Here is a 25,439-nt window from a genome sequence, read left to right as displayed (position 1 = left end):
CAGACTGCCATCTTTTGCGGCCCAGATGTGGGTGAGGGTTTTTTTCATCCCTGGGCTCCTATCTCAGAAATGGAAAACACTCCAGTTCTCACCTGCATCTCGGGTTCGGTTTCAGATCCTCGCCTTCAGTTATAGAAATGTGCCGAGCATTAGCAAATCTCGGCCAAAGCTATAAACTACGACCGGCCACAAGGGTGTGCGCGTGAGGTGACTGCAATTTTTTTCTGCCAAACCAGAATTAGCCGGTACAGGAATGAACGAGCCTGGAGGTTTGAAATTGCACTGATCCGGAGCGAGCTCAGGTTAGGTTCGGGCCACGGCCAAACGGGCCCTTTTTAAAGACGCACGGACTGAGGCCTGGAGCTCCAAGCTCCACTAGACGCGCACCTGGCCCTGCTTTAAGCGGCGGAGGAGCGCAGAGCCCGGCACCGAGCGCACGGAGCAGGGCGCAACGCCGAGCCGCGGGCACCCGCAAATCCAGAATGATAGGCGACATTGCAACAGATCTCTACGGCCAGCCGCTCAGGGGGGTCCGAGGAAAACAGAGAGTTCAGGGATCCCGGCCGGGAGCCCAGTGAGGCCGCAGCCCCGCGCGCCTTGGCCGGTGAGTATCCCGAGGCCGCGCAGGGTAGCGGGCCCGGGAGATGGAGCGGCTCCGCAGGCGCCTTGGAGTTGGGGACTGTGGGTGGCCGCTGCACCTCGGGGACCCTTGGGAAGGAGTGGTGCCAGCCCAGGGCAGGGTCGGGGAAGGCTGCCCCGCGGTCGAAGGCAGGGCTGCTCCGAGGCACTGTTGTCGCGCCCAGGCCGTCCGTCGGGTGGCTCCCGACCTAGAGGCGAGGCCACCTCGGTGCGCGGGGGCGAGTAATCTCTGTCCAGGATGCGCGCCTCGCTACCCAGGTGGCCAGGGCCGAGCGCGCAGCGCCCCTGGGAACCCTCGCCGCGCCCGAGAGGCGCGCTCTTCCCGGTGCCGCGTCGCTCTCCCCGCCTTTTCTTACAGCCCCACTTTGGGACTCGAACCAGCCACTTACGGAGCGGAGAGGGTAGACCAGGGGTTGAGGCTAGGGGACATTCGGGGATGCGGGACGCCCCTCGGCACGGGCTGCCGGGACTGCGATCCGCCCCGCTTCCCCGCGGAGCTGCCGGGTTCCGAGCGCACCAGCAGACGCGGAGTGCCTGGGAGTGGGGCGGGGGGGTCTCGGGGCACCCCAGAGTGGGAAAACAGAGTGCCCGGGAGGGCGGCTGGGGGCGGCGGGTGGGCGCTCGGAGGGTGTCGCCGAGGCCGGATCCCGCCCAGGAGGTCCTGATGCTGGGTTTCCCCCTCCCCCACTCCCATAGCGGTTTGGTTCAAGGCTCCCGCGGAGGAAAGGGGGGACTAAACTGGGGCGAGGACTCTGGGACGGCCATTTCGGGGCCAAACACCGCCCAGGCCGTTGAGGCTGTTTCAGGAGCTCAACTCTGCTTACCAGTTAAGCCGTTTTCTTTCCGCGGAAAAGTTGATTCAGGCTCATTAGCAAGGATGAGTGAGGCTTATTAGTGGGGATTAGCAAGATTCCTTTTCCCCTTGTCTGGCTTCTTTGTGGTTTAGTGTGCGTGTGAGTGATGGGGAGCGGGGGGGGGGGGGGGCAGGTGTAAGATAAGGAGGGGGACTGTAAAATAATAACCTTTGGAATTCATCAGGCCTGCGTTCCAATTTGGGCTCCACTGCCTGCTAGCTTAGTTTGACCTCTCTAAACTTCATGGCCCCTGTTTGACAAATAGCCTCAGTTTCCTAATCTGTGAAATGGGACATTAATAGCAGCTGGGCAGGATCGCTGAGGTGAAGCCACCCAGCGCAGTCTCTGACCCATAGAGGGCATTTTTATGCTCAGTTGTCTGCAGCTGGGGTTCCCACTTCCTCCTGCCCTGGCTGCTCCAGCTGCTTCAGCCCTCTGGCCTCAGGTGCGCCCTCTAAAGGCGCCACGGCTCCTGGGCAACCAGGTCTAGAGACAGAGTTGCTACACAGCCACGTTGAAGGTGGACCCGCCACGCACTGGGACCTAATGAGGAACCCGCTACCAGCGTGCCCTGTCCACCTTTGGAGAAGATCGTCACTTTAGTTCTGACTTGGCGCTTTCCTCTTTGCTTCCCATTAACGAGCTCACGGCACGCTCCCATAATCACAATAACCACGTTAAAAATGAACAACTTGCTGACGAAACTTAGTCCGGTCACAGAGCTGTGGAGATTTAATTCCGTTTTAATTTCGGGTACACTCCAGGAGGCACCGACCTGCATTTCGTAGCCTGCACGTGCTATTAATTTCCCCCATTTATGATTTCCTTCTCACCGTTCATGAACTCACATTTGGGAAGACTGACCGTTGGTCCCATAATCTTTTCATTTCCTTCCTTCATCATCTTCAGCTCAAGGCTGTAATGTTATATGCCGAGCTTCCAGCCGGTGAGCCTGGAATGGGTGACATTTTACAGATTAACCCTTAGCAGAAGCCACACACTCACTGCCTCGATTTACCCCGTGTGCCACATGCATAATGTCCTTTTACATGTGTGTCAGGGTGTGCAAAGGGGAGGGGAGAGCTTCAAGGTTTTATGGTGGAGAAAGACTTGAAGCCTGGGGTGGAATGGTCCAGAACCTTCTCCTTGTTCTCCCTCTCTCTCCAGGTGCACAGGAGGATCATGATATGCAAATGATTCTTTTCTACCTCCTAATTATGGAAAAGCTAACATGCTATAAGCCAACTCGGGGTGGAGCAGATAGACATGTATTCTCCTGTTGACTTTTGTTTTTTATTTGAACCTGCTTGGACAATAAGTTGACTGTGATTTGTCAAAATAGGGATTACTTTTAGAGAGAGGTAGGTGTGAAATGCAGATGGCTCTGGTCACTCTTCAGGGACCCCCTGAGGACCTGAGAGAGCTTCATTTACCTACCCCCACCCCCAACAGTGCTCTCCATCTGACACTATTCCACAGGCACCGCTGTGCCTCTTGAATAAAACTGGGCCATTAAATGAGAGTCGGCATCCTTTATTTACGACCAAATAAACTGGAAATGTCAAGAGCAGTTCAAAGGCAACTGCATCTCTTCACCCATAAAACAAATAATTCAATAAGACTAGAATGTTCTTAACGTTGCTTAGAAAAATACTAGTTCAGCTTATGAGTTGAAGGACTATACCTTTTGTATTGTTAGTTCAAAGTCTTTCTAAGATGTAGGTGGACTTTAGGAAAATGCTAAATTGTGTTGTTTTATCTTATGAAAGGAAGCTGAGCATTATCCCGATGATTGTAAGTGATGTTATCATCACTTATATAGGCCAGGCCCATCCACTGTCAAGCTGCTCTTTCTGGCTCCTTGGGATTCTGCGTGCAGCTGGCAGGGGCTGAGGGAGGACCACCACCAAACATGCTCTGAAGTCTTTCTAGGCTCATCCTCCCAGCCCTTCTGACGGTGCAGCCACTTTCTGGGCTCTGAGCTTTGGACGGAAAGGGTTGCCTGGCTCTTCTCTCCTTGGGGACGAGGAGGGTGTTCACAGATTTACAAACCCAGAGCCCCGCCCAAGGGAAGTGGCTCTTGGATTAATTGTCTTTCTCCGTTTTCCTCCTTCTTTTACAATTCAGCTGCTAATCTATTGGAGGCAAGAAGCTCATCCAGATGGTGTTTAAAAGATAAAGGGACCTTTATTTAATTATCAAGTTAATATACGTTTCTTTAGATTTTTTTTAACCAATGAGATAAATAAAAAGGAGCAAAAATTCTTGTAAGACCATCATCCAAATGATAATGTCCATCAACATTTTTCTTTGTTTCGCTCCAGCCTTCTTTCCAATGGATACATATTTTAAAACAGCAACAAACGAATCATGACATCTGTCCCATTTTGTAACCCTCCCATGTAATTCCCACTTTCCATGTCTTCAGAGTTCGGTGCAAGTTGAGTTTTGATGGTGGACTTGCATTGCACGGCTGGCTATACCACGACTGATTTATTTAACACCTACTCTGTCTAACATTGGATATTTAACATGTTTGCTGGGGATTTTTTCTTACTACTTCGAGGTTCACTATTATAATTTAGTTGTATTTTAAAGGCTGAGCAGAAGAGGACCAGGAGGTTAGAAGGAGAGAAGTGTCTTCTTGAAAAAGGGAAGAAGAGAAGGTCATGCACAAAAGCCTGAAAGAGGCTATGCCAGGTGGAGGGAGCTGCAGGTGTTCACAGGACTGGACAGCATCGTGCAAAGCTCGGAGGACACGAGGAGGGACCAGGCTGGGGGGGTAGATGTGCAGGAAGAGAACCTGGCCACAGCCAGAGCCTAGAACCGGTCCTGGGCAACCACACCAAGGTTGGGGGGGGGGCAGGGTTTGATCCTAAAGATAACTTGACCAACGACATGGCGGGATAGCATGTTATCACTCCCAGCAGAGCAGCCTGGGTAATGGGGAAGTGGAAGACGACCCTGGCAGAGAGCAGCCGTGTGGGCAGGAAGTGTAGCTGTTGAGAACTGGACACCTACTGAGGAGATCGAATCAGTTACAAGACAAAAATAATACTGAGAATGCAGTATGAGAGATGGGAAAAATCGAGATGAGCCCCAAGATAGATCCATTAAACGGCCCTTCCCCAGATATCCGTGGTTCCCTGGCACCCGTGCCTGCCCGGCGAACTCTCAGCCAGAACCAGCGCTATAGCCTCCGGATCAGCAAACTTTCCCTATAAAGTCTCAGAGAGTGTTTTAGGTGGTGCAGGCCACATAATTTTTATAAGGTAAAAAAAATTCTTAGCTCAGGGGTATACAGAAGGACGCTGTGGGCGCTATGCTGTTCACCAAAGTCTGCTTCTCTGCCCTCTCTGTCACCCCAGAACACGGCTGGGACATGTCCTACAACTGGAGGTGTATTTGGGATCATTTTTTATATCACCTTCCTCCATGGCCACAAAATGACTTTTCAGTAATAATCATATGTAATGGTCAGTAATGATCCTGATTTTATTTGTTCTTCTGTTTTAAATTACACAGAGGATGGTTTTAGAGATGAAACAAGTTTCATGAAAGCACTCGGTCCTGAGAAAAAGTGAGAAGTGTCCCCAGATCTGCATAATGACAAGGATTCATCTGAAGTTCTCATCCAATGATGGGGCCGCTGCGGTTACGATGAGGCAGAGATGGCCAAAGAAGACGGAGATTTCTTTTTGGTTCGCTCGTGAATGAAATGATTTGTCATATGTGTTTCAGGAAATCTTGGAAAATGTATACAAGTCATGAAGATATTGGGTATGATTTTGAAGATGACCCCAAAGATAAGAAGACACTTAAATCCCACCCAGATATCGACGGCGGGTGGGCGTGGATGATGGTCCTGTCCTCCTTCTTCGTGCACATCCTCATCATGGGCTCCCAGATGGCCCTGGGGGTCCTCAATGTGGAATGGCTGGAGGAGTTCCATCAGAGCCGTGGCCTGACCGCGTGGGTCAGCTCCCTCAGCATGGGCATCACCTTGATCGTGGGTACGTCCGCCCGGGACCTGTGGTAAAACTGAATAATTATAAACTGACAATTCCCCACTGTAAGTCATGTCTTATATCGTTGAAACAGTCATGTTACTGATGCTGCTATTTTTTTATGGTGGTAAAACATGCATAACATAAAGTTTTAACCCTTTTTAAGCATTTTTAGGTGTACAGTTCAATGCCATTGAGTACATTCATCACCACCATCTATCTGTCTCCAGAACATTTCTTCATCTTCCCAAACTGAAACTCTGTTCCTATTCCACAGGAACCCCCCACTCCTCCCTCCCCCAGCCCCTGGCCACCACCATTCTATTTTCTGTCTCTATGGATTTGATTTCTCTTAACTAAGTACCTTATGTAAGTGGAATCATATAATATTCTGAGTTGCACATGTGATATTACTATTTGAATATTATAAACATTGGGAGTATTTCTTAAATTCATCATTTTTTAAATTCTCTTTTGCCCCAAACTCTGTTTCTTAAGTGTTATAACAGAATTATTTATCATTGCAAGTATCTCTTTATTTAACACTATGAATATTTCTAAAAGATAAAAACTTTAAAGAAGAAACTATAAAAGTCAACTAACAATCTTATAGAAGAGTTCTAATGTTTTTAATTTGAAATATTGAGCATATATTATTGGAAACTCTATTGAACTGTTTTTAGAAAGGTTACTGATATAGCTAACAGGAAATAATAATAACGTAATGTTGCATTTTCTCATTAAGCCTACTGACACAGAAATCTATGAAACCAATTCTTGTCCAGTTGGAGATATTAAACCAGAACGTTTAATATCTTTTACTGTCAATAGTAGTTTATATACCAGGTACTTTCCTTCACATTATCTCATTTAATTTTATTTAGTTATCTTAACAATCTACCATTATACCCCAATGTTCACTTGAAAATAAGAGCCATAGTTTTACGTCATTTTTTTTTTAAGTACTAGCGATATATTTTATATGGGAAACATAAATGGCCTCAGATCTTTTTCTGGTTTTGTGAGAGTATGTGTATGACAAGCATATATGTGTTTGATGGGAGCCTGTGACTTTTCGGTGATTTCTACATTAGCAAGTCATTGCTTGAATCCAACTCAGAGATTTGCTGATCTTGGCTGGCATTCAGTCAATGCTATTTTGGATAATACACGTGATAGAGTGTTAATGACAGAAAACAAGGACAAAGTATCATTTCCCAAGATGTGGGTGGGGTGTGTGTGTTTATCAAAGGGAATTAATACTGATCTAGTTTTAAAATTAGATAAAGGCATCATTATGTGTGTGAGAAATGTTGAGAAATCTTTGTTGCCTGTAACACTGATGGACTGACTTCTTCAACTCTGCGTCAGCCTTGTGAAAACTAGGACTATTTGTCATATAAAACATGCAGGTAGGTTTACTGTGGTGTAGGAAACATACCGGTTTTGTGTTAGATGTAATTCTACCTCTTCCATAGTCACTAAAGAAAACTCCTCTTCTAGAATACTTAAAATCCTGTTTTTTGTTTCTGTCTTTGTTTTACCTTTTTAAAAATGTTAAGGGGTAAAAAAGTACTTCCAGATTCCATCTAGGAAGCATGTGTTTTTGCAACACTAAAACGGGGACTCAGCAAAAAGTCAGGGTGTGAACTGTCTCAACATTTTCCAAACCCTCTGATAAGGCTTTCTTAAGCAATGGAAGCTGGCTCTGAAATGACTGGATGTAGTTTTGAAGATGATCCCCAAAGTAAGTACACGTAACTCATAATGACACTGAAATGCTACTGTCACCTTCAGTTTACCTGGGAGGTAACTGTATTGAGCATTCTGTTGGAGAGCCCGGAGCCCCTGAATTCCACCCAGTGGAATTTCAGATTGCAGACTAGCCTTTCTACAGGAGGGGTACCTGAAAACACCCTTTGCTCTGGGGCTCAGAAATCGTAACGCAGTAAGGCTCATAGTTATACGGGCAAGGCCTTTTATTCCGTCTATCATGACCCTAAATAACTGTCCATTGTCTTGAGCTGCTTGGGACGGGGTGCTGCGGATATGTTCAGTGCTTTTCCAAGCCTGAAGCCATTAAGAACAGCCCCCTTTATTTCGCACTCACTACGTACTAAGCACATATTATGTACATGATCTCATTTGATCCTACAGCAGTACTGGAGGCCAGACCATCAGCTCCCTCTGACATGAAGAACATGCGACACTCAGTAACATACCAGTAAGGGTGGGACAGGCTTGAAACCTGGCCCATTGGACTCCAGAACGGTGTCTGCTCTACCATCCTGCCACGGCTACATCAGATGAGAACTGAAAACGTGTTTTAAGTGAATAACTAGAAATTGTTTTTATTATCTCATCATTGGGAGATCAGTTGGGTGACCTCTTTAAATTTTAAAAAATCCGAATTACGTTACAGACTTGAAAGCCATCTCTCTTGGGCAGTGCGTTGCACACGGGAAATGCAATCATTTCATTCTTGTTTTTTTATTCCTTGCTAGCATGGATTCGCCAGTTTCCTGCAGAAGGTTGCAGTTTTTAACAATTTTTAACACCTTAGCTGGATCTACAGCAGCCTCCGTGATGGCTTCCGGAATAATTCTTGGTGGAAGCTGGGCTGTTGGGGGAACACACGAGCATGTGGGCCGCAGAAGGCCCCTGACCTGCCAAGTAGACTTCGAGCAGTGGGTGTGGGTCGTGGCTGCACGCCAGAGCCCCTGGGTGCTTGTAATAACCATGACGCAGGGGCTGCGCCGGGACTCTTGCCGTAGAAGCTCATGGGGTGAGACCCGAGCACCAGGATTTGAGGGAAAGCAAGTGGTTGGTTGGTTGGTTGGTTGGTTTTTTAAAGCTCCTAAGTGACTCTGGTGTTGAGCCAAGGCAGAGAGCCATTGATTTCGAGGTTCCTAACACCTTAGAGGGGTTGTTGCTCCAGGAGACCAGGAGTTCAAGAACTATCTAACCCCGTCTGGCCGTGGTTGTATGCCAAGGCTCACTTCAGCTTGGTTGTCTCCTCAGCTGAGCTGTTTCCAACCTCGGAGATGCTGGGATGGGCGAGAAATGACGACTTCCTCCGGGCGTTCCCTGCAACCACTTACCACTTTATTATGTGGGGAATGGGCGGAGATTCCGATTTTCTCCGAAGAAGAGAGAGTCTGAAAATGAATATAGTCTCATTCCCAAACACTGAATTCCCCTACAAAAGTGGGAATCAGAGCCAAAGGACTCTGTCCATTCTTATCTTCCCCCCTCCTTCGACTGCCTGGGGGGTTCTTTTCATTTTGTTGAAACAGCATTGCCAGCTCGGGAGACGCTGCTGAACGACCACCAGGAAACCATGGTCAGGAAACAAAACAGTCAGAAGGCTTGGGTCTGACTTCCTTTTCCCGACATATCTCCGCTTTGTCATTCTGGAGAAGACACACCCAGCATTTCTGGGTCTGAATTTGCCCGTCTGCGAATCATAAATGACTGAACCCCAGCATGAAGGGGGGGGGGGCAGGAGCTTATGAACCGAAAAACACCAGACATCGTTAGCGACAAATGTTCCTATCAGTAAAGGGATTCACGCTTTCTTTTTGCTATGCCATAGTCTTGCAGACATGAATATCTGCACTTGGCAATGTCCCCCCTTTTTCTCGTCAAATGCTTTCTTAATGTGAGTGACATGAGCGGGCAGAAATGCTTGCTTCTGGGCCTTTCTGTAATGCGGAAAATATGTTCATGCTACTGCACTGTGACCTGTTGACCTTTCATGTCCTAAAAGGCCTATTAACAGCAAAGCCGTGAGTCATGCATTTTTCTCTTCTTTTTCCATTTGTTCCAGATTCGAGTAGTGAAGTAACCACGGATTTCGAAAAATAAAAATATTTGTAAAGAAATCAAAGAAATATCTTTAACTTATGATTTCTGAATTTCAATTGTCCCCAGTAATCCCCTCAGATGTTTATCAGTATGCTTAGTATATTTATGTAATGTACTTATTTTATAATACCTATTTGCTATTTTAAACCTATTCTAAGAGGTTTATCTACTGAATTATTATCTGCAATGAGACAGGATTAAATAAATGAATTAGTCTCTGCCTTCATAATTTTTAGGATTAGACCAAAAAAGTCAAACAAACAAAATACTCTTAGCTGACTGTGTACCAAACATGCACATGAATGTAGTTAGAACTTTGACAGGACGCTTTTTAGTTTGGGCCAAAAGAGGAAGCTCCTTAGAGTTCAACAAGGTTTTCACCTGAAATAATCCCACCTGAATATAAGGTTTCATAACGATGTTAAATGATAATGATAAAAAATAAGATGATGTTTAAAATGTGCCGTCTTGCTGAATAGTGAGTACAGCCTCATACTGTATTGCTAAAATGTGAATTGCTATACAGACAAGGAATCGCTGATCATGAGGCAAGCATTGGGCCTCAATGACATCCGAAATTACCGTAAAATCAGAAAGAAAACAAAGAGGGTTGGCAAAAAAGCTAAAGCATCGTAGTAACATACATGATCAGAATGTGTCCCATGTAATACAGTACTGCTGGGAGTACTGGGACATCTTGCATAACCAAGTATATTCCTGATTCTCCACGTGGTGTCATAAATGCATAAGTCTGATGGGTCCAGTCCAATGAGTCCTTTTCACCTTGGTTTGCGTCTGGGCGTCCTCATAAAAAAACAGGCTATAGGTTCCTTGCCTAAAGCATGGGAGTCCTGGGAACCCACTTCCTTCACTCCCTTTAGGCCTAGAGTCAAAAACTGAAATGTGCACAGAGGCCAAACAAGTCATTTAAATGAGGGCAAGAGGCCAGATATAAGACTAAAGGGAAGGGTGGAGACTGCAGCAAACCAGAGAGGGTGTGATGCAGCTAAAGGCATCTGCTACTGCCCAGCTCCAGCTGATTTGGGCTGTGTGGGAAGATATTCTGTGTTGCCACTGAACGTTTTTTAAATTCTCTTAATATTTGTTTTTATTGATTTTTTTTCTTTTAGAGAGAGAGAGGAAAGAAGAGAGAGAAATGCATTCATTGGTTGATTCTTGTATGTGCTCTGACTGGAGATTGAACCCACAACCTTGGCATTATTGGGACGATGCTCTAACCAACAGAGCTACCCACCAAGATATAAATTCTCTTAATTTTTGAATGTGACAAATGACCCAAAACATTTTTAAAACATTGTTTGGGATAAAGAAAACACATTGACAGGCTGAGTAGAGCCCCGAGACCACTAATTTAGGACTTCTGTTTTAGACAAGAGAATAAACCAAGTTGTCTATTTATACTAAGTCTACCTTCCTTGAAAACCTAGAGCTTGTGCGCTCCGGTGAAATTATTAAAATCCATCTTTGCATGCTAAAATCTTTTTGCACATAGAGCAATGAGGTTTTGACCCTTTGAAGCCCCCAAGGTGCCTTACCTCATCTCTAGATTCCCCTTTCTGTCTCTGAACCTCTAGTGCAGGTGGGGTCTCTGACTCATGTGTGCAAGATTCCCAGATGTATTGGTGATTTTCTTTTGCTAAAAAGAAAAGAAAGATAAATAAATAAAACGGTGAAGGGGGTTTGGGTGTGTTTTATTTAGCAGCTCTAGTATGTTTTCTTCTTTGCCTTCATATGAGGATTTGCTAAGCAAGCGGGAAAATAAAACCCCTTTAGTCAGCTCCTCTGTCCGTGTTCTGCCGCAGGACCTTTCATCGGCTTCTTCATTAACACCTGCGGCTGCCGCCGGACTGCGATCATCGGCGGGCTCGTGAACTCGCTGGGCTGGGTGCTGAGTGCCTACGCTGCGAACGTGCGGTACCTCTTCATCACCTTCGGGGTGACAGCTGGTGAGCATCGCGATTCTACTTTACCTTGACTTTCAGTGTTTTGACTGGGCATTTTGGCAATGAATTTCATTGTGCAGGAAAGAGACCCATTAAAATATATTTTCCTTCTGTCTTCTCCACCCCACCCCCATTTTCTCCTCCAGGAAATACTTTTTAATACAGTCGATATGCCGTAAGTGTAGCAGAACAACCTAACAACGGTACTTGACCTCACTAATAGAATGTAATTAAATTTCCATACCTAGGTCTAAGGTCTATCCTTTTTCTTGTAAGGAACAGGGAAACGAGGGTAAAAATACAGACGTAGCTGAAATATTGCGGAAATTAGTAACATTCTCTCCTTTACTAATTGCAGAATTGAGCATGAATCACAAAATAATCATTTTCTCCTTCAGCCGTGTTCAAATTAATGAACCAGCAGCACAACCCACCTACACGTAGAGACCCTAAGAAGCAAATCTAGGGCACAGTCAGGGTGCAGTTCCAGGGAGGAGGTAAACACTGGCTGCCAGGCAGCACGGTGTGCATATCCGTTCTGACAGATATCTTCCCAGCCGCAATTTCCTTTAGCAACGGGTAGCAGAATTCACACAGATAAGAAGTAGTTTCTTGCATGTACAATTGTACTTCAAGGAACCAGAGCCAGCCTGACTTTCTTTTTGAGTACAGACTTTTCAAGAATCTTTTCCTGTAACAGTCCAATGAAGAGCTGGCACAGGAGTTCTGTGTTCTAGGTAAGAAGATAAACACTCCTTCCGCTGAGACTAAGGCCACCGTGGGGTCTCCGGGAAGACACGTAGGCCCCTGTGAACTTGGTCCAGCGGCGTTGGGTTATATGGACGATGACTTGATCCTAACAACCAGGACTTGAGACTTATTCTCATTATTTAGAGATTTCTGTGGTTAGACTATTTGCTTACATGGAATGTTACTTCTCGCAGTTAATTGCTTATTGATCCTCAGCTATCTCCATATTCATTCATTCATTCATCTATTTATTCAATGAAGGTTTATGTATCCAAGGAAATAGAAAGAAAACTAGGAGGCTGGTAAAAGGAAAGTATTTCTTGAGACACTTTATTGCTCCTGCTTTTTATACAGGAAAAACTTAAAGAAAGGCTCTGAAAATTAGTTCCCCCTCTTCCCCCCCCCCCAAATATATATAGTACAGTGGAGAGTTTACCTGAATCAATTAGGTTGTATATTCAAACTGCTATTGTGCTGTCAGTAGTGGGTCACGTTGAAGCTGCTTGGCCATCTCGCCCCTTTTAATAGAAAAGAAAAAAGTGAGATGCAAAAATCTACTGCAGAAAGCCAGTGGTTGATGTATATTTATATTGCTGTACACTTTATGTTTGAAAGAAACTTCGTTGATGTCCTTCTTCATTCCTAAAACCATTTCAGGCAGATTTGTTTGTATCTTTTGTCTTTTAACACCTAGGCAATTAAAACTGCATGGGAGTGCTCTCTCATTAAGCGGAACGTTCATGTCTGTCTGAACAATTTTTCTTAGCCAAGGGGGTCTGAACGAATTTCTTCAGTTTGGCCAGAGAGCCACTGTTTTAAGCCTACCTCTGAAGGCGCCGTCTCCCCCACCATGCTGACCCCTTGACCCGGGAAAGCAGGGTTTTCTCTCCCCTCTGAGCCCCCTCCCTCCACCTGCCCGTCAGGTTGTAAGCCCCTCCTCTACACCCAAGTGTGGTGCAGAATGGTTCCCGGGTCCTGCGCAGAGCTGGGCATCAGCAGCACTTGGACGGGCCCGTGGGCTAGAACCAGAATATCCATCCCAGGTTCCCGTCCTATAAGCTCATGTAATCATTGTGCTGATCAAGGAAGAGGCTTAACATACAAATCAGCAGTTAGCCATGTGTAGAACTTACCTGGATCCTGATTCAAGCAAACAAGTTTTTAAAAAATATAGGCAGTTATGAGACAAATGGAAATTTGAACACCTTCTGGATATTTCATGATATTAAGGAATTGTTCATTTTTTTCAGAGAAGATAATGATAGGATTAGGTTGTTGAACCATAATCAGTATTTAGAGATTCATACTAAATGGGTGTGCACATTAAATGATATATTCAGGATTTGCTTCAAAATATTACGGAGAAGACCAATAATTCTGTGCCACATTTTTTAGTGTCAAAGAATTTCTTGGTTCTTTTTCTTTGATTTTTTTTAAAAAATATTTTTAAGTATGTTTTATTGATTGTGTTGTTACAGTACTCCCATATTTTTCCCCTTTGCTCCCCTCTGCCCAGTACCCCCCTTCCCTCCAGCAATCCCACCCCCCTAGTTCATGTCCATGGGTCGTGCATATAAGTTCTTTGGCTTCACCCTTTCCTATGTTATTCTTAACTTCCCCCTGTCTATTTTGTACCAACCGATTATGCGTCTTAATCCCTGCACCGTTTCCCTATTTTTCCCCCTTCCCCCTCCAGCTGATAGCCCTCCAAGTGATCCCCATACCTATGATTCTGTTCCTGTTCTGGTTTGCTTAGTTGGATTTTATTTTTTAGATTCAGTTGTTAATAGTTGTGAGTTTGTTGTCATTTTAGTGTTCATAGTTTTGGTCTTCTTTTTCTTAAGTAAGCCTCTTTGATATTTCATATAATAATGGCTTGGTGATGATGAACTCCTTTAGCTTCACCTTGTCTGGGAAGCACTTCATCTGCCCTTCCATTCTAAATGATAGCTTTGCTGGATAGAGTAATCTTGGTTGTGGGTCCTTGCTTTTCAACACATTGAATACGTTTTGCCCGTCCCTTCTTGCTTGCAAGTTTCCTTTGAGAAATCAGCTGAGAATCTTATACACACCCCTTTGTAGGTAACTCTGTTTTCCTCTTGCTGCTTTTAAGATTCTCTCTTTATCTTGAATCTTTAGCATTTTAATTATGATGTGTCTTAGTGTGGTCCTCTTTGGGTCTAGCTTGTTTGGGACTCCCTGTGCTTCCTGGACTTGTATGTCTTATTTCCTTTGCCTAATTTGGGAAGTTTTCCTCCATTATTTTTTCACATAAATTTTCAATTTCTTGCTCTTACTCTTCTCCTTCTGGCACCCCTATGATTCAGATGTTGGCACATTTAAGCTTGTCCCAGAGGTTCCTAAGCCTCTCCTCATTTTTTCAATTCTTGTTTCCTCATTCTGCACTGGTTGACTTTTTTTTTTCTTCCTTATGTTCCAAATCATTGATTTGAACCCCGGTTTCCTTCCCTTCACCATTGGTTTTGTGTGGATTTTCCTTCGTTTCACTTAGCATAGCCTTTACTTCTTCCCTTATGCATTTCCTGTACTTAAGCATATCTGTCAAGCCTGTGAGCATCTTTATCACCAGTGTTTTGAACTCTACATCTGTTAGGTTAGCTATCTCTCGTCTGTTAGATTGTCTATCTCCTCATCTGTTAGGTTGGCTATCTTCTCGTTGCTTAGTTCTCCCACTGGAACCTTGATCTGTTCCCCCTTTTGGGCCATACTTCTCTGTCTCCTCATCTTAACAGGCTCCTGTGTTTGTTTACCTCTGTGTGTTAGGTAGAGCTGTTGCACCTGTTCCATTGTAAGGGGCGGAGCCTTAGGGATTCATCAGTACAGGGTGACCCATTTCACCACATTGTGGCGCTGTATGTGGGGGAGGGGTCTGAGAGGGAACAATGCTGCTTGCCCAGCACTCGCCCCTTTTCCAGGCACCTCTCCCATTTCTGTATGGGACTGGCACCTCTCAAGCTGTTGCCCTGGCTGTCGTTCCCAGAGTGGATGGGTCTACAGACATTTTAGGACCATGGGGGCCCTTTAAACAAGCTGACTCTGCTGAGAGACCGGCAGTTTCTTCCTCCACCCCAACCCCCAGTGGTTTGCACAGTCAGAAGCAATGAGGCTTCATTTTCCCCGGCGCTGGAACTGTAAGCTATGTGGCCTGGTCTGGTGCTGGAAGTGCTCCCCAGGCGTCCCTCCCAACTTTTTAAAACGTGTTACTGCACTTTCTGCTGGCCTGCCACTGCCACTGCCGCTGCCACTGCCACCACCATGCTGTGTCCTCTCCACCCCAGCTCTGTCCTTCCTACCTGTCTGGATGAGTATGTCTTCTTTATATATTTGTCTGTTGGACTTCCATGCAGCTTGATTTTCTGGCACTTCTGGTTGTCTCTAGTTTTGAGGTAGTTGTATTCCTTCTTAGTTGTGGAGGGAGATGCAGCGTGTCTGTCTAGGCCTCCATCTTGGCTGGAAGTCTCAATTTCTTGGTTCTTTAACAAATAATTGTTTTTGTAAAATAACCACTGATACACTTATTTTGCAGCTGAGATTTTGGTACCTTAACCATGGAAGAATAAAGTTAATCTTGTATAAAACAAGTAGATATTGTTTTAAAACATGATCATTTATCTTCCCATAGAGCTTTATTTATTTCATTCCCTTGTTATGTGCTAGGCATTGTTCTAGGTACTAGGGAAAGTGTTCTAGGTGCATCAGTGAACAGAACCCATCCCTGCCCCTCATGGAACTTGTAGGTTAGCAAAAGGGGAGGAGAGGTCACGTCATATACAATACACACAATAAATAAACAAAATCCGTCTGCAGCTACCTGCTGGCTGCTGGGGGGTGAGCAGTGTAGGGTGAGAGGCAGTGTGGGCAGGGGAAGGAAACCGGGCTCTGACACTGGTTCTGAGCTCCAACCTGGATTCTCCAATTACCACCTACGGGATCTTGGGAAAGTAACTTAATCTCCGTGAGATTCAGTACCCATTTTATAACCACCGCTAGCTTTCAGGGTGATTGTGAAAACCAAATCAGATAAAGCCTGTAAAGCAGCCAGCATATCGTCAGCGCTCGATTAGTAGTAATTATTACTGAATTTGCATGTATGATTGCTCTGGTCTCCTGCCAAATTCTAGTAATTCTGAAGCCATTAAATGATGCTGAGCTAGGGAGGCTTCAACTTTGGAGAGAGGCATTGGTCAGAGTCTCTTTTATACTACCTGCTGCCATCCTAATGTTGGGTGGGCTAAATGGGGCCGCGTGGGACCCATTGAAGTGGGGCTCATGGCTTCCCTCTGTCTGTACCTAGAACTTGAGAACACAGCCCACAACCTCTGGCCCAGTATTTTACTTTATTTCATTTCACTTCACTTCATTTATGTTTTAACAGACTTCATTTTTTAGAGCAGTTTTAGGTCCTCAGCAAAACTGAGGAGGAGGTACAGAGAGCTCCCCAAACCACTGGCCCCAACACAAACACCTCCCCCCCCATCAGCATTTTAATTTTGCCCACGCAGATCACAGAAAGATCTAAGTTCAAAGTCAGAGCTACAGATAAGTGTTAGGTGCTTTTGACATTGAGTACGGCGGTTTATGGGCACATTATAATTCCTTTTATTCTTCTAATTAATTTGTGAACAAACTGGCCCCTTCCTGACACTTCTGCAAGTCGCCCAGAGGCGATCTTCACCCCTTGGGCGTGAATGCTTTCGTGGGCACTGGACGCACTCAGCCCTGACACCAGATGCCTCAGGAGCCATTTTGTCTCTCAGCAAATTACTAAGCACACACTGCACGTTCTGGGCCGTACAGGGCATACACCGGGGTGGCGGCGGAGACACAGCCCTGCCAGGAAGCGTACCTTCTGATAAGAGAAGGGAGCTTACTCCGTTATTGGAGTAACTTGTACTGCAAAGCCTGTTGGGGGAACTGATGGGCTAGAAACTTCGAGGCGTGACCCTGTTGGCGCTTACCCTCTGAGCTGCTTTTTTATAATCATTATTACTTGCTGTTGTTTAATAGTATAGAGACAAAGCTGATCTGTCTCCGAACGCTGCCAAGGCTGCATGCGGCCATTCATACCGTGCCCTGTGCTTTCTCTTCCCCCCCCAACCGCGCAGGCTTCGGGAGCGGGATGGCCTACCTGCCAGCCGTGGTCATGGTGGGCAGGTACTTCCAGAAGAGGCGCGCCCTGGCCCAGGGCCTCAGCACCACGGGGACGGGGTTTGGCACCTTCCTCATGACGGTCTTGCTGAAGTACCTGTGCGCGGAGTACGGCTGGCGGAACGCGATGTTCATCCAAGGCGCCGTCTCCCTGAACCTGTGCGTTTGCGGGGCGCTCATGAGGCCCCTGTCTCCTGGGAAGGATGGAAAGGACGCAGCGGGGCGCGATCCGCAGGTCCTCCCCGCTCGCTCCACCGACGCCGTTAAGGCCAGCGCGCAGAGGGGCAGGGCGCACGAGAAGGAGGGCAGCCCCGGGCCCGAGGAGACCCTCGGCGAGCTCGCGGGCCAGGCGTGCCCCGAAGAGGCCGGGCACAGGCAGGACGCGTGCGCCTTCCGGCTGCTGAAGGCGATGAGCCAGCTGCCGCTGAGGGTCAGGAAGGGCTTCCAGGACTGGTACTCCGGCTATTTCGGGGCGGCCTCGCTCTTCACTAACCGAGTGTTCGTGGCCTTTATTTTCTGGGCTTTGTTTGCGTACAGCAGCTTTGTCATCCCTTTCATTCACCTCCCGGAAATAGTCGATCTGTATAATCTGTCGGAGCAAAACAACGTGTTCCCTCTGACTTCAATTATAGCAATAGTGCACATCTTTGGGAAGGTGATCCTGGGCGTCGTGGCGGATTCGCCTTGCGTCAGCGTCTGGAATGTCTTCCTGATGGCCAACTTCACCCTCGTGCTCAGTATTTTCATCCTGCCGCTGACGCACTCCTACGCGGGCCTGGCGGTCATCTGCGCGCTGATAGGCTTCTCCAGCGGGTACTTCTCCCTCATGCCCGTCGTGACCGAAGACTTGGTGGGAATCGAGCACCTGGCCAACGCCTACGGCATCATCATCTGTGCCAACGGCATCTCTGCGTTGCTGGGACCACCGTTTGCAGGTAACCCGGGCAAGGTTCGAAAGCTTAGTGTGCCTGCAGGTTCTTAGGTTGTGTTCTCCTCGAAGGTAAATCAGAAGGAAGTTTCCATCTGTGTACATGCTCCTTTGTCCTTCCCGTTCCTGCCCCTCCAATTTCTCTCTTACACATTTTAGCCAGTTAAAGGCCATTCTTTCATGTAGAGTGCACATGGACTGCTTTTTCCTTTTTTTTTCTATTTTTCTTCCATTACCATGTAGTCCCTCTATACCCCCGTCTCCCCGACCCCACCCCTGCCATCACCACACTGTTGTTCGTGTCCGTGAGTGCACATGAACTTCTGATCCTCATCTGCCAGGTAAGCTGCTGGTGGTGAAGTGGACAGGGACGATGGGATGGTGCAGGGCGCCCGCCAGGACAGAAGGAGGTGCCTCTGCCCAGCTCTGGCTTATTTCTGTTACCAAGAAACATGGAGAACTGTCGTCAGATCTTCTGTTGTTGGAGCGGCAGTGGTGCGGGGGAGGCAAGAGGAATTAAGACTCTGGACTCTTAGGTGACATTTCTAGATTTTCAAAAGACTAAATCCAACAGAACGCCCCTATGGGCTAGATCTAGCCCCGTGGTAATTTCCTATTGCTGCTGTAAAAAACTCCCTCGAACTTAGTGTCTTAAAACAATACAGATTTACGATCTTACAGTTGGAGAGGTCAGAAGACTAATTTGGGTCGCACTGGCTAAAGTCAGGGTGTCAGCAGAACCAGGGAGGAATCCATGGCCTTGCCTTTAACAGCTTCTGGGGGCGGGCTGCCTGCTCTTTTGGCTCCTGGCCCCTTCCTCCAACATCAACGCCAGGAGCATAGCATCTTCTCACCTCTGATTCTGACTCTCCCATCTCCTCCTTTTATTTATAAAGAACCCCTGATTACGTTGTGTCCACCAGGTAATCCAAGATAATCCCCCCGTCTCAAAGCCTTTAACATAATCACGGCGACAAAGTCCCTTTTTCCCTGTAAGGTAACATTCACAGGTTCCCGCAATTAGGGCTCGGGCATTTGGGGAGCTGGAGCAGCCAGCCTATCACAGACCTAGCTGGCAGGTGTCTAGGGTAAGATCTCTAGCAGGCACTCGCCTCAGTTGAACAGAGAATTTGCTTCTTGCGGCGGGCATACCAGAAGTCATAGGCACCAAGGAGCCCTGTGTCAGGCCAACCCTCTTATGGGGGGCGTTTAAACTTTGTGGCGAGGCACATCAGCGTTGGGCAGGTAGACTCAGTCCCCAAGAGGCCAGGTACTGGGTAAAAGGGACAAGTTTTACCCTCTGTCTAAGGACTGAGGGCAGGGACTGGGACCAAATGTCAACATCAAGGTGCTGTCGGCAGGTGGCTAACAGGGTGGCCAGGCCGGGGCTAGTGGCGATTGTCAGAGCTGCCAGAAGTTTGGAGCAGGGCGTTCAGATCCCCTGGTAGAACCTCACCTGTTCAGATGCCCTACTCCTGCTCACCTGGCCCTTCTTGGCCCTTTATTCTCACATCCCTGTCAGGGATACTTTTTCCCAGTGGATGCGGAAACCCATGGGTGCTGGACAAGGCCCTCCTCGCCCCTTGCTTCCCAGTCTCTCTGCATATCCTACAGTTATCGCCTGTCCTAGGAACCCACTGGTAGAAGGCTTATCCTAAAACGCCTAGCTTCTAAGTCCCCTCAGGATTTGAAGTTCCAGAAATCATGGATTTTGCCTGCACAGGGAACAGCACTGGCAGCTGGCTGACCAAGGCCAAGGCCCAAGAATCACGTTAGGAAACCCAGTGGCTACATATGGGGTCTCCTGGGTCAGGTTGCTCCTCTTTTCTGCCTGGGCACAGAGATGCAGGGGCAATATTTCTAGGTGATGGTGAAGAACTGTAGCAGTGCAGCAAACTGTACTGGTGGCTGAATACTCTGAACTTGCTCACTGACCTTGTTGTACAGAATTCTCTATCAGTTAGGGATGCATTTGGCTGAGAGAACACCCTGCCAGTGGTAGCTTAAACAGAGGTTTCTGTCACATAACCAGAAATCTAGAGTCTAGGGACAAGGTGCTATTGGGACAATGTCTTCAAGATCCTCTTACTTAGCCTTTTGTTCTGGCTGACAACCTCATGGTCACACAGGAGTTGCTGTGGCTCTACCACGGCATCCTCATTTAAACATGAAGGAGGAAGGGAGGAAAGATTCCGCCCCAGCAGGCTTCCACTTATATCTGATTGGCCAGAACTGTGTCACACAGCTAGTTAAGCTTCCCGGGGAATGAGAATTGGAGTTTTGTTTTGCTTTTTTCAGCTTCTGCACAAGAAGAAAAAGAGAAAAGAGTTGGGATTAGGTGTTGGATCAGTCAACCGATGGTACCTTCCAGAGACGATAAACTGAAATGTGCATTAAGGGGACGGGGGTGTTATCATGGCTCGTCCATCCTCCTGTTGGGGCCCTTCAGATATATTGTAGGAGGAGATGGAATCTGTCATCGGTGGGTCTTTGTGGGATCCAGGGGTACTTTCGGCTTGTACTGGTCAGTCTGGGGTTATCTCTGTACTGACCCACCAGATTTCAAGGACAGCATCACAACACAGCTGTGAGGTGCAGCATCCGTAATCCACAACCCATGTTAACTAAAGCACGAGAGTTGGCCAGTCTGGTTGCCTTGTCCTCTTCCCCTGGTCCTGTCCTCCTCGTTCGTTTGCATTCTGGTGCACTTCCTTCAGTGGGAGAGAAAGGAATTGCAACTGGAAGGCAGGGCGTTCGTTCTCCTCAATCCTCAGTCACCAGGCGTTATCTCTGCCTGCTTCAAGGTTCCTCCCTAGAAGGGGACTCCTGCTCAGTGTGAGTCACCATGATGGTAGACACCATTGTATTAATGGTTCAGAATCTTCTATGAACGTGTGTCAGATGCGGCGGTGAGGACTCTAAAATCAGCGTCCGGATGTGCATCTCCGGGCCAGCAGCCTAGAGAGGACTTTACTTCTTGTTTGTTTCTTCTCCTTCCACTGAACCCATGCGTTAAGGAACGCTGAACGCATCACAGGGTAACAGCATTGTGCCCGATTCATTGACTTCCCAGGCCAAGGAGTCCACGCTGCAATGGGGTGCAAGCCCGGCCGTTATGTATTACTTATAGCTCAGGAGTGACTGGCAAAATGAGCGACTGAATAACCACATTAAAGTCTTGCCAGAAATTCCAGGTGGGCTAGAAATTATTTCTTAGCTGGGTTTGCTGCAAGGTAAATTACTGTTCACATCACATTTTTCTTTTTTAATGGGTTTAGAAATGAATGTGTTTTTCATTTTTCAAAGCAGTTTCTACTGGCATCAGAAATTCTGGTACAATCAGTAGCAATTACAGAATTCCATTAAGGGGAAGAATGTACAATCAAAAGATATTGAACAGATATTTCAACCACATCACTTAGCAGCATGAACTTCTCAATCTAACTCACTGGTAATATTTCTGGGCATTCAGTTCTTCTCCTTAAAAAATATAATAATAATAGATACTTTTCTAGATGTAAAATACAGCAAAACTTGGCCACCAGGTTTGACTGACCAAGAACCTACACATATTTCCTCCATTCGCATGAACTCTGACACCCTAACAACAATTTGCGATGTTTTTCACCACATGCTGGGAACACATTTAATAAATCAGAAAAACAGCTGTCACTCATCGTTTGACAGATCAAATGAAAAGGGAATGCAATTTAATAAGGAACCAGATTTTACTGTGACGCTGTTGATTTAAACTGATGGTCGGATCAGGGTTGCCAAGGATCCCAGGCTGCAAACCGATCAGACCCGTTGGCCAAGACGGTTAGGGAAGACGAGGTGAGTGTCTTGTCTGAACCGTCTGGGCTCTGAAGACTTTCGTCCCCATCTGCTGCGTCAAAGCATGTGGTCCAGCATAGGGTCTCCTGACCTTTGCATCTGACTTGAAACTGGGTTGACCTCAAACTAAAAGCACCAAAAAAAGATAAAAGGGTCCAGAGTCATTTAAAAATAAATACTGAAGGTAGATTGGAGAAACCTGTGGGATTAATGTGACACAAAATTGGGGACCCCTCCAATTTGTATTATTAAGTTGTTTGGTGAGGTTGGGTGTGCTTTTAAAGAAATTGACGTATGGATAGGTTTAACAACTCGGGTGTGTCAAGATGCTTTTCAAAAGTTTATATTTTTAAGGGAAATGTGCCGGATTTTTAAATAGAATGCATTCAATTTAAGGCTGTAACAACACCTGATACACTTAGCAGACGCTCTCTGTCGTCTGCGGAGGCAAGAGGGAGCCTGGTGTGGTGGGATGGATACGCTAGACGTTCTCAGGGCGATGGTGTTTGTTACTGTCCCCGCAGAAGGGAGACTAGTACATGTGCAGATGAGGAGCCAAGAGAAATGTGTTTGAAGCTCCAGAATATTCCATATGGTTTGCGCTCGGGGTCAGCTCGGGGCGGTAGGCGAGAGAGGCGGGCAGGGGCCCCCCTGGAGCTAAGACCAACCATGCAAACAAAAAAGTGAATAGTCTAAACTAAATACAAATGGATGTTCCAGCTAGTCAGGGTTTTGACCTGTTTTGAGGGCCCTTGTTAAGCAGCAATGGTAGCTTCAGCTCTTTGCGGCTCTCTGTGGTTTGTTATGTAGACGCATCATTTCTACTCTGTCACTTGATGACATGGAAAGTGAGGATTTAACTATTGAAAGGACAAGGTCAGCTTCCCTGTGGGAAGAGTGAAGTACGGGAATCTCATTGACAGTTTCTGCCTTTAAACTGTCGCTTTCAGGTCGTCCTGCCCTGTGGGTGCTCCGCTATCCGTACAGACCTCTCTGCATTATCTGCAGGTGACTCAGTCATTTGTCATAATGCACAGTGGTCCATGGTGGCCAGATGGTGACACTGACCAGGAGTCGGGTGTGTTTTCTCAGTGTGCCTTTCTGATGCAGTTCGGAGGCAGAGTCATTATTTTCGGGTGATGGGCCTAATCTTTCCTGTTCCTCTTGTCTCACATTGGAGATTCAGAAAAGACAGTTGAACATTTTATAAGCGATATCGAAGGAGTCTGATATTTTCTTTTTCTTAAATATCAAACAACAGCCCTGGCTGGTGTGGCTCAGTGGATTGAAACACCAGCCTGCCCACCAAAGGGTTGCTGGTTCGATTCCCAGTCAGGGCACAGGCCTGGGTTGCGGGCCGGCTCCCTGGTTGGGGGCGCATGAGAGGCAAACCACACAGTGATGTTTCTCTCTCTCTCTCTTTCTCCCTCCCTTCCTCGCTCTCTAAAAATAAATAAATAAATAAACAAATATTAAACAACAAACTCAAAACTTGCTTTTTAAAGAATATCCAGAATTTATAGCTTTTGGGTGGTTAAGAAATTGTAATTTTTTAATGCTATGAAGTGTTTTGTTTTGTTTTTTTATGACTACTGTGACCGACCCAGGCATGTTAATGGTGCACTTGACACAGTAAACGAAGTGATACAGCGCAGAGAGCCGCCGGGAAGTCAGAGTTGTTGGCTCCCCCTTTAACAGCCGGTTTTGTGTGGCTCTTCGTTGGTGGGAGGCGGCTAAGATGCATTTATGCATTTGCTTGCCGGGAAGATAATTTTTAAAAGATATTTTTGAAAAGTAGCCATAGAAATCCGTGTTTGGTCATTAAATCGTTTCTATTTTTCTTACACCTTTGCTAATTAACGCACTTGAAATGGAAAAAAAGTGAATGCTTACGTTGACATTTTTACCATAAATAAAATTCTTGTGTGTGGCTTAATCTTCTTTGTTTGCATAGTTGGCTCTGTGGGGACCATGGCATGTGGGGACCATGGCATGTGACTGATTCTTAGAATGAATCACTGAAGGGAAAGAAACGTTTTATTTCATGGTTTCTGAGGCTTTCTCCCTCCCAAGGTTTAACATCTCTGAAATCGGAATGCATTTTACAAAGTCCTAAAAAACACTGAGTCATATTTTAATTGACAAGGATATTTCTTTCTTATTGACACATAAGATAGGGATGAATCAGGTAATTCACGGTGCCTTAGAATCCATGAAATATTGTAATATTTTACAGAGGGCCCAGTAAGATTATCATAGGAAAGTATTAGCTTATAATATTAGAGTATTATTTGGAAATAACTGATAATTTAGTCAGCATTTAAGGCTATTTCTTTGGCAACTTAAAATTTCATAAACATTGAAGTTTTATAGCTGTAAAGAGGAATTTTATAAAACCTGGGAAATTCAGTTCTCTCTGGAATGGATGTTTACCCTCATGTATTTCAGAATGACTGCAAGTTCAAGTGTCTTCTGCTCAGCCTCTCTTTTGACATGCACTAGAAACTTCTTCAAAAGAGTTTTGAAGGTTTTGGAAAAGAGCTGTATTTACATTTGTGAAAAAAGAAAATCATTAGATTCAGTTTTCATTGCTGGCTTTGTGCCTGCTCAGGAAGTACTCCGGGGACCGGGTGCCAGAAGGGTCTCACCGTGGGTCTGTAGGCTACTGTTCCAAAGCCTTAAAAAGTGCCCTCCTGGCTTAAAAGATAAACGAAGCCATCCACCAGTACTGGGAACTCTGGCTTAATCCAGCCCGGACTTATAAATGACCGAAGGAAACATTTTAGGCGTTAAATGACCTATAAGTAAATCATAGAAATATTTCTAGTTGCAATACTGTAAATGCTTGGTTTGTGTTCTTGACTTTATCAACTACGTTACACTGATTATATTCTTTTTTCTTTTTTGTAGGTTGGATCTATGACATCACACAAAAATATGATTTTTCCTTCTATATATGTGGTTTACTTTACCTGGTAGGAATATTATTTTTACTCATTCAACCATGTATTCAAATGATAGAGCAATCCAGAAAAAAGTCCATGGGTGGTGCCCCGGTGTAGTGCCATGTTCTGTTTCATGTGAGATTTCTTTGTGGTCCTCACGCCTACCTCACCTGGTCGCTGGGAGGGGCCGATGACAAATCACGGGAAGGCGCCTTGTTCCGTAACGGGCACTGTCCCTTGTAAATGCCGTTGTCATTGCTTCCGTGGAGAACAGCACTGCCCTCTTCTGCCTGGGGAGAAGCGATGCTGAACAGTATTAAGGATGCCATGCATTTTAAAGGTGACAACGTCCTTCAAAGACAGCCTGTCAATAATTGGTACAAACACCCCAGGAAAACTATTCTCTCTCACCATCCACGGGGACGGGGTGTGCGATACAGCTTTTGAAAACAAAGACAAAGAATAAAAGCTTTTCAGTTCAA

The 25,439-nt window shown here is 46.1% G+C and overlaps 1 protein-coding gene across 1 annotated transcript; it reads left to right on the top strand.

The window, feature by feature from the left end:
• Positions 1 to 70: 70 nt before the first annotated feature.
• Positions 71 to 25,439, top strand: SLC16A14 (solute carrier family 16 member 14). The gene is made up of 5 exons (XM_090284906.1): positions 71 to 604; positions 5,019 to 5,506; positions 11,191 to 11,334; positions 17,208 to 18,185; positions 24,923 to 25,439. Exons 2-5 carry the CDS (start codon positions 5,212 to 5,214, stop codon positions 25,072 to 25,074), a joined length of 1,569 nt encoding a protein of 522 aa, XP_090141032.1. The 5' UTR covers positions 71 to 604; positions 5,019 to 5,211; the 3' UTR covers positions 25,075 to 25,439.

Source organism: Furipterus horrens, unplaced genomic scaffold, assembly GCF_987537825.1.
Source record: "Furipterus horrens unplaced genomic scaffold, mFurHor1.1.pri manual_scaffold_1, whole genome shotgun sequence".
Lineage (NCBI taxonomy): Eukaryota > Metazoa > Chordata > Mammalia > Chiroptera > Furipteridae > Furipterus > Furipterus horrens.
The sequence above is the reverse complement of the archived record's forward strand: the minus strand, read 5'-3'. Positions and strand labels throughout refer to the sequence as shown.

Excerpts from the sequence above, each read along its gene's own strand:
- SLC16A14 (XM_090284906.1), top strand. The coding sequence starts at position 5,212 with ATGATTTGTCATATGTGTTTCAGGAAATCTTGGAAAATGTATACAAGT. Across the intron at positions 11,335-17,207 it reads CACCTTCGGGGTGACAGCTG|GCTTCGGGAGCGGGATGGCC; the intron begins GTGAGCATCGCG and ends CCAACCGCGCAG. Across the intron at positions 18,186-24,922 it reads GCTGGGACCACCGTTTGCAG|GTTGGATCTATGACATCACA; the intron begins GTAACCCGGGCA and ends TCTTTTTTGTAG.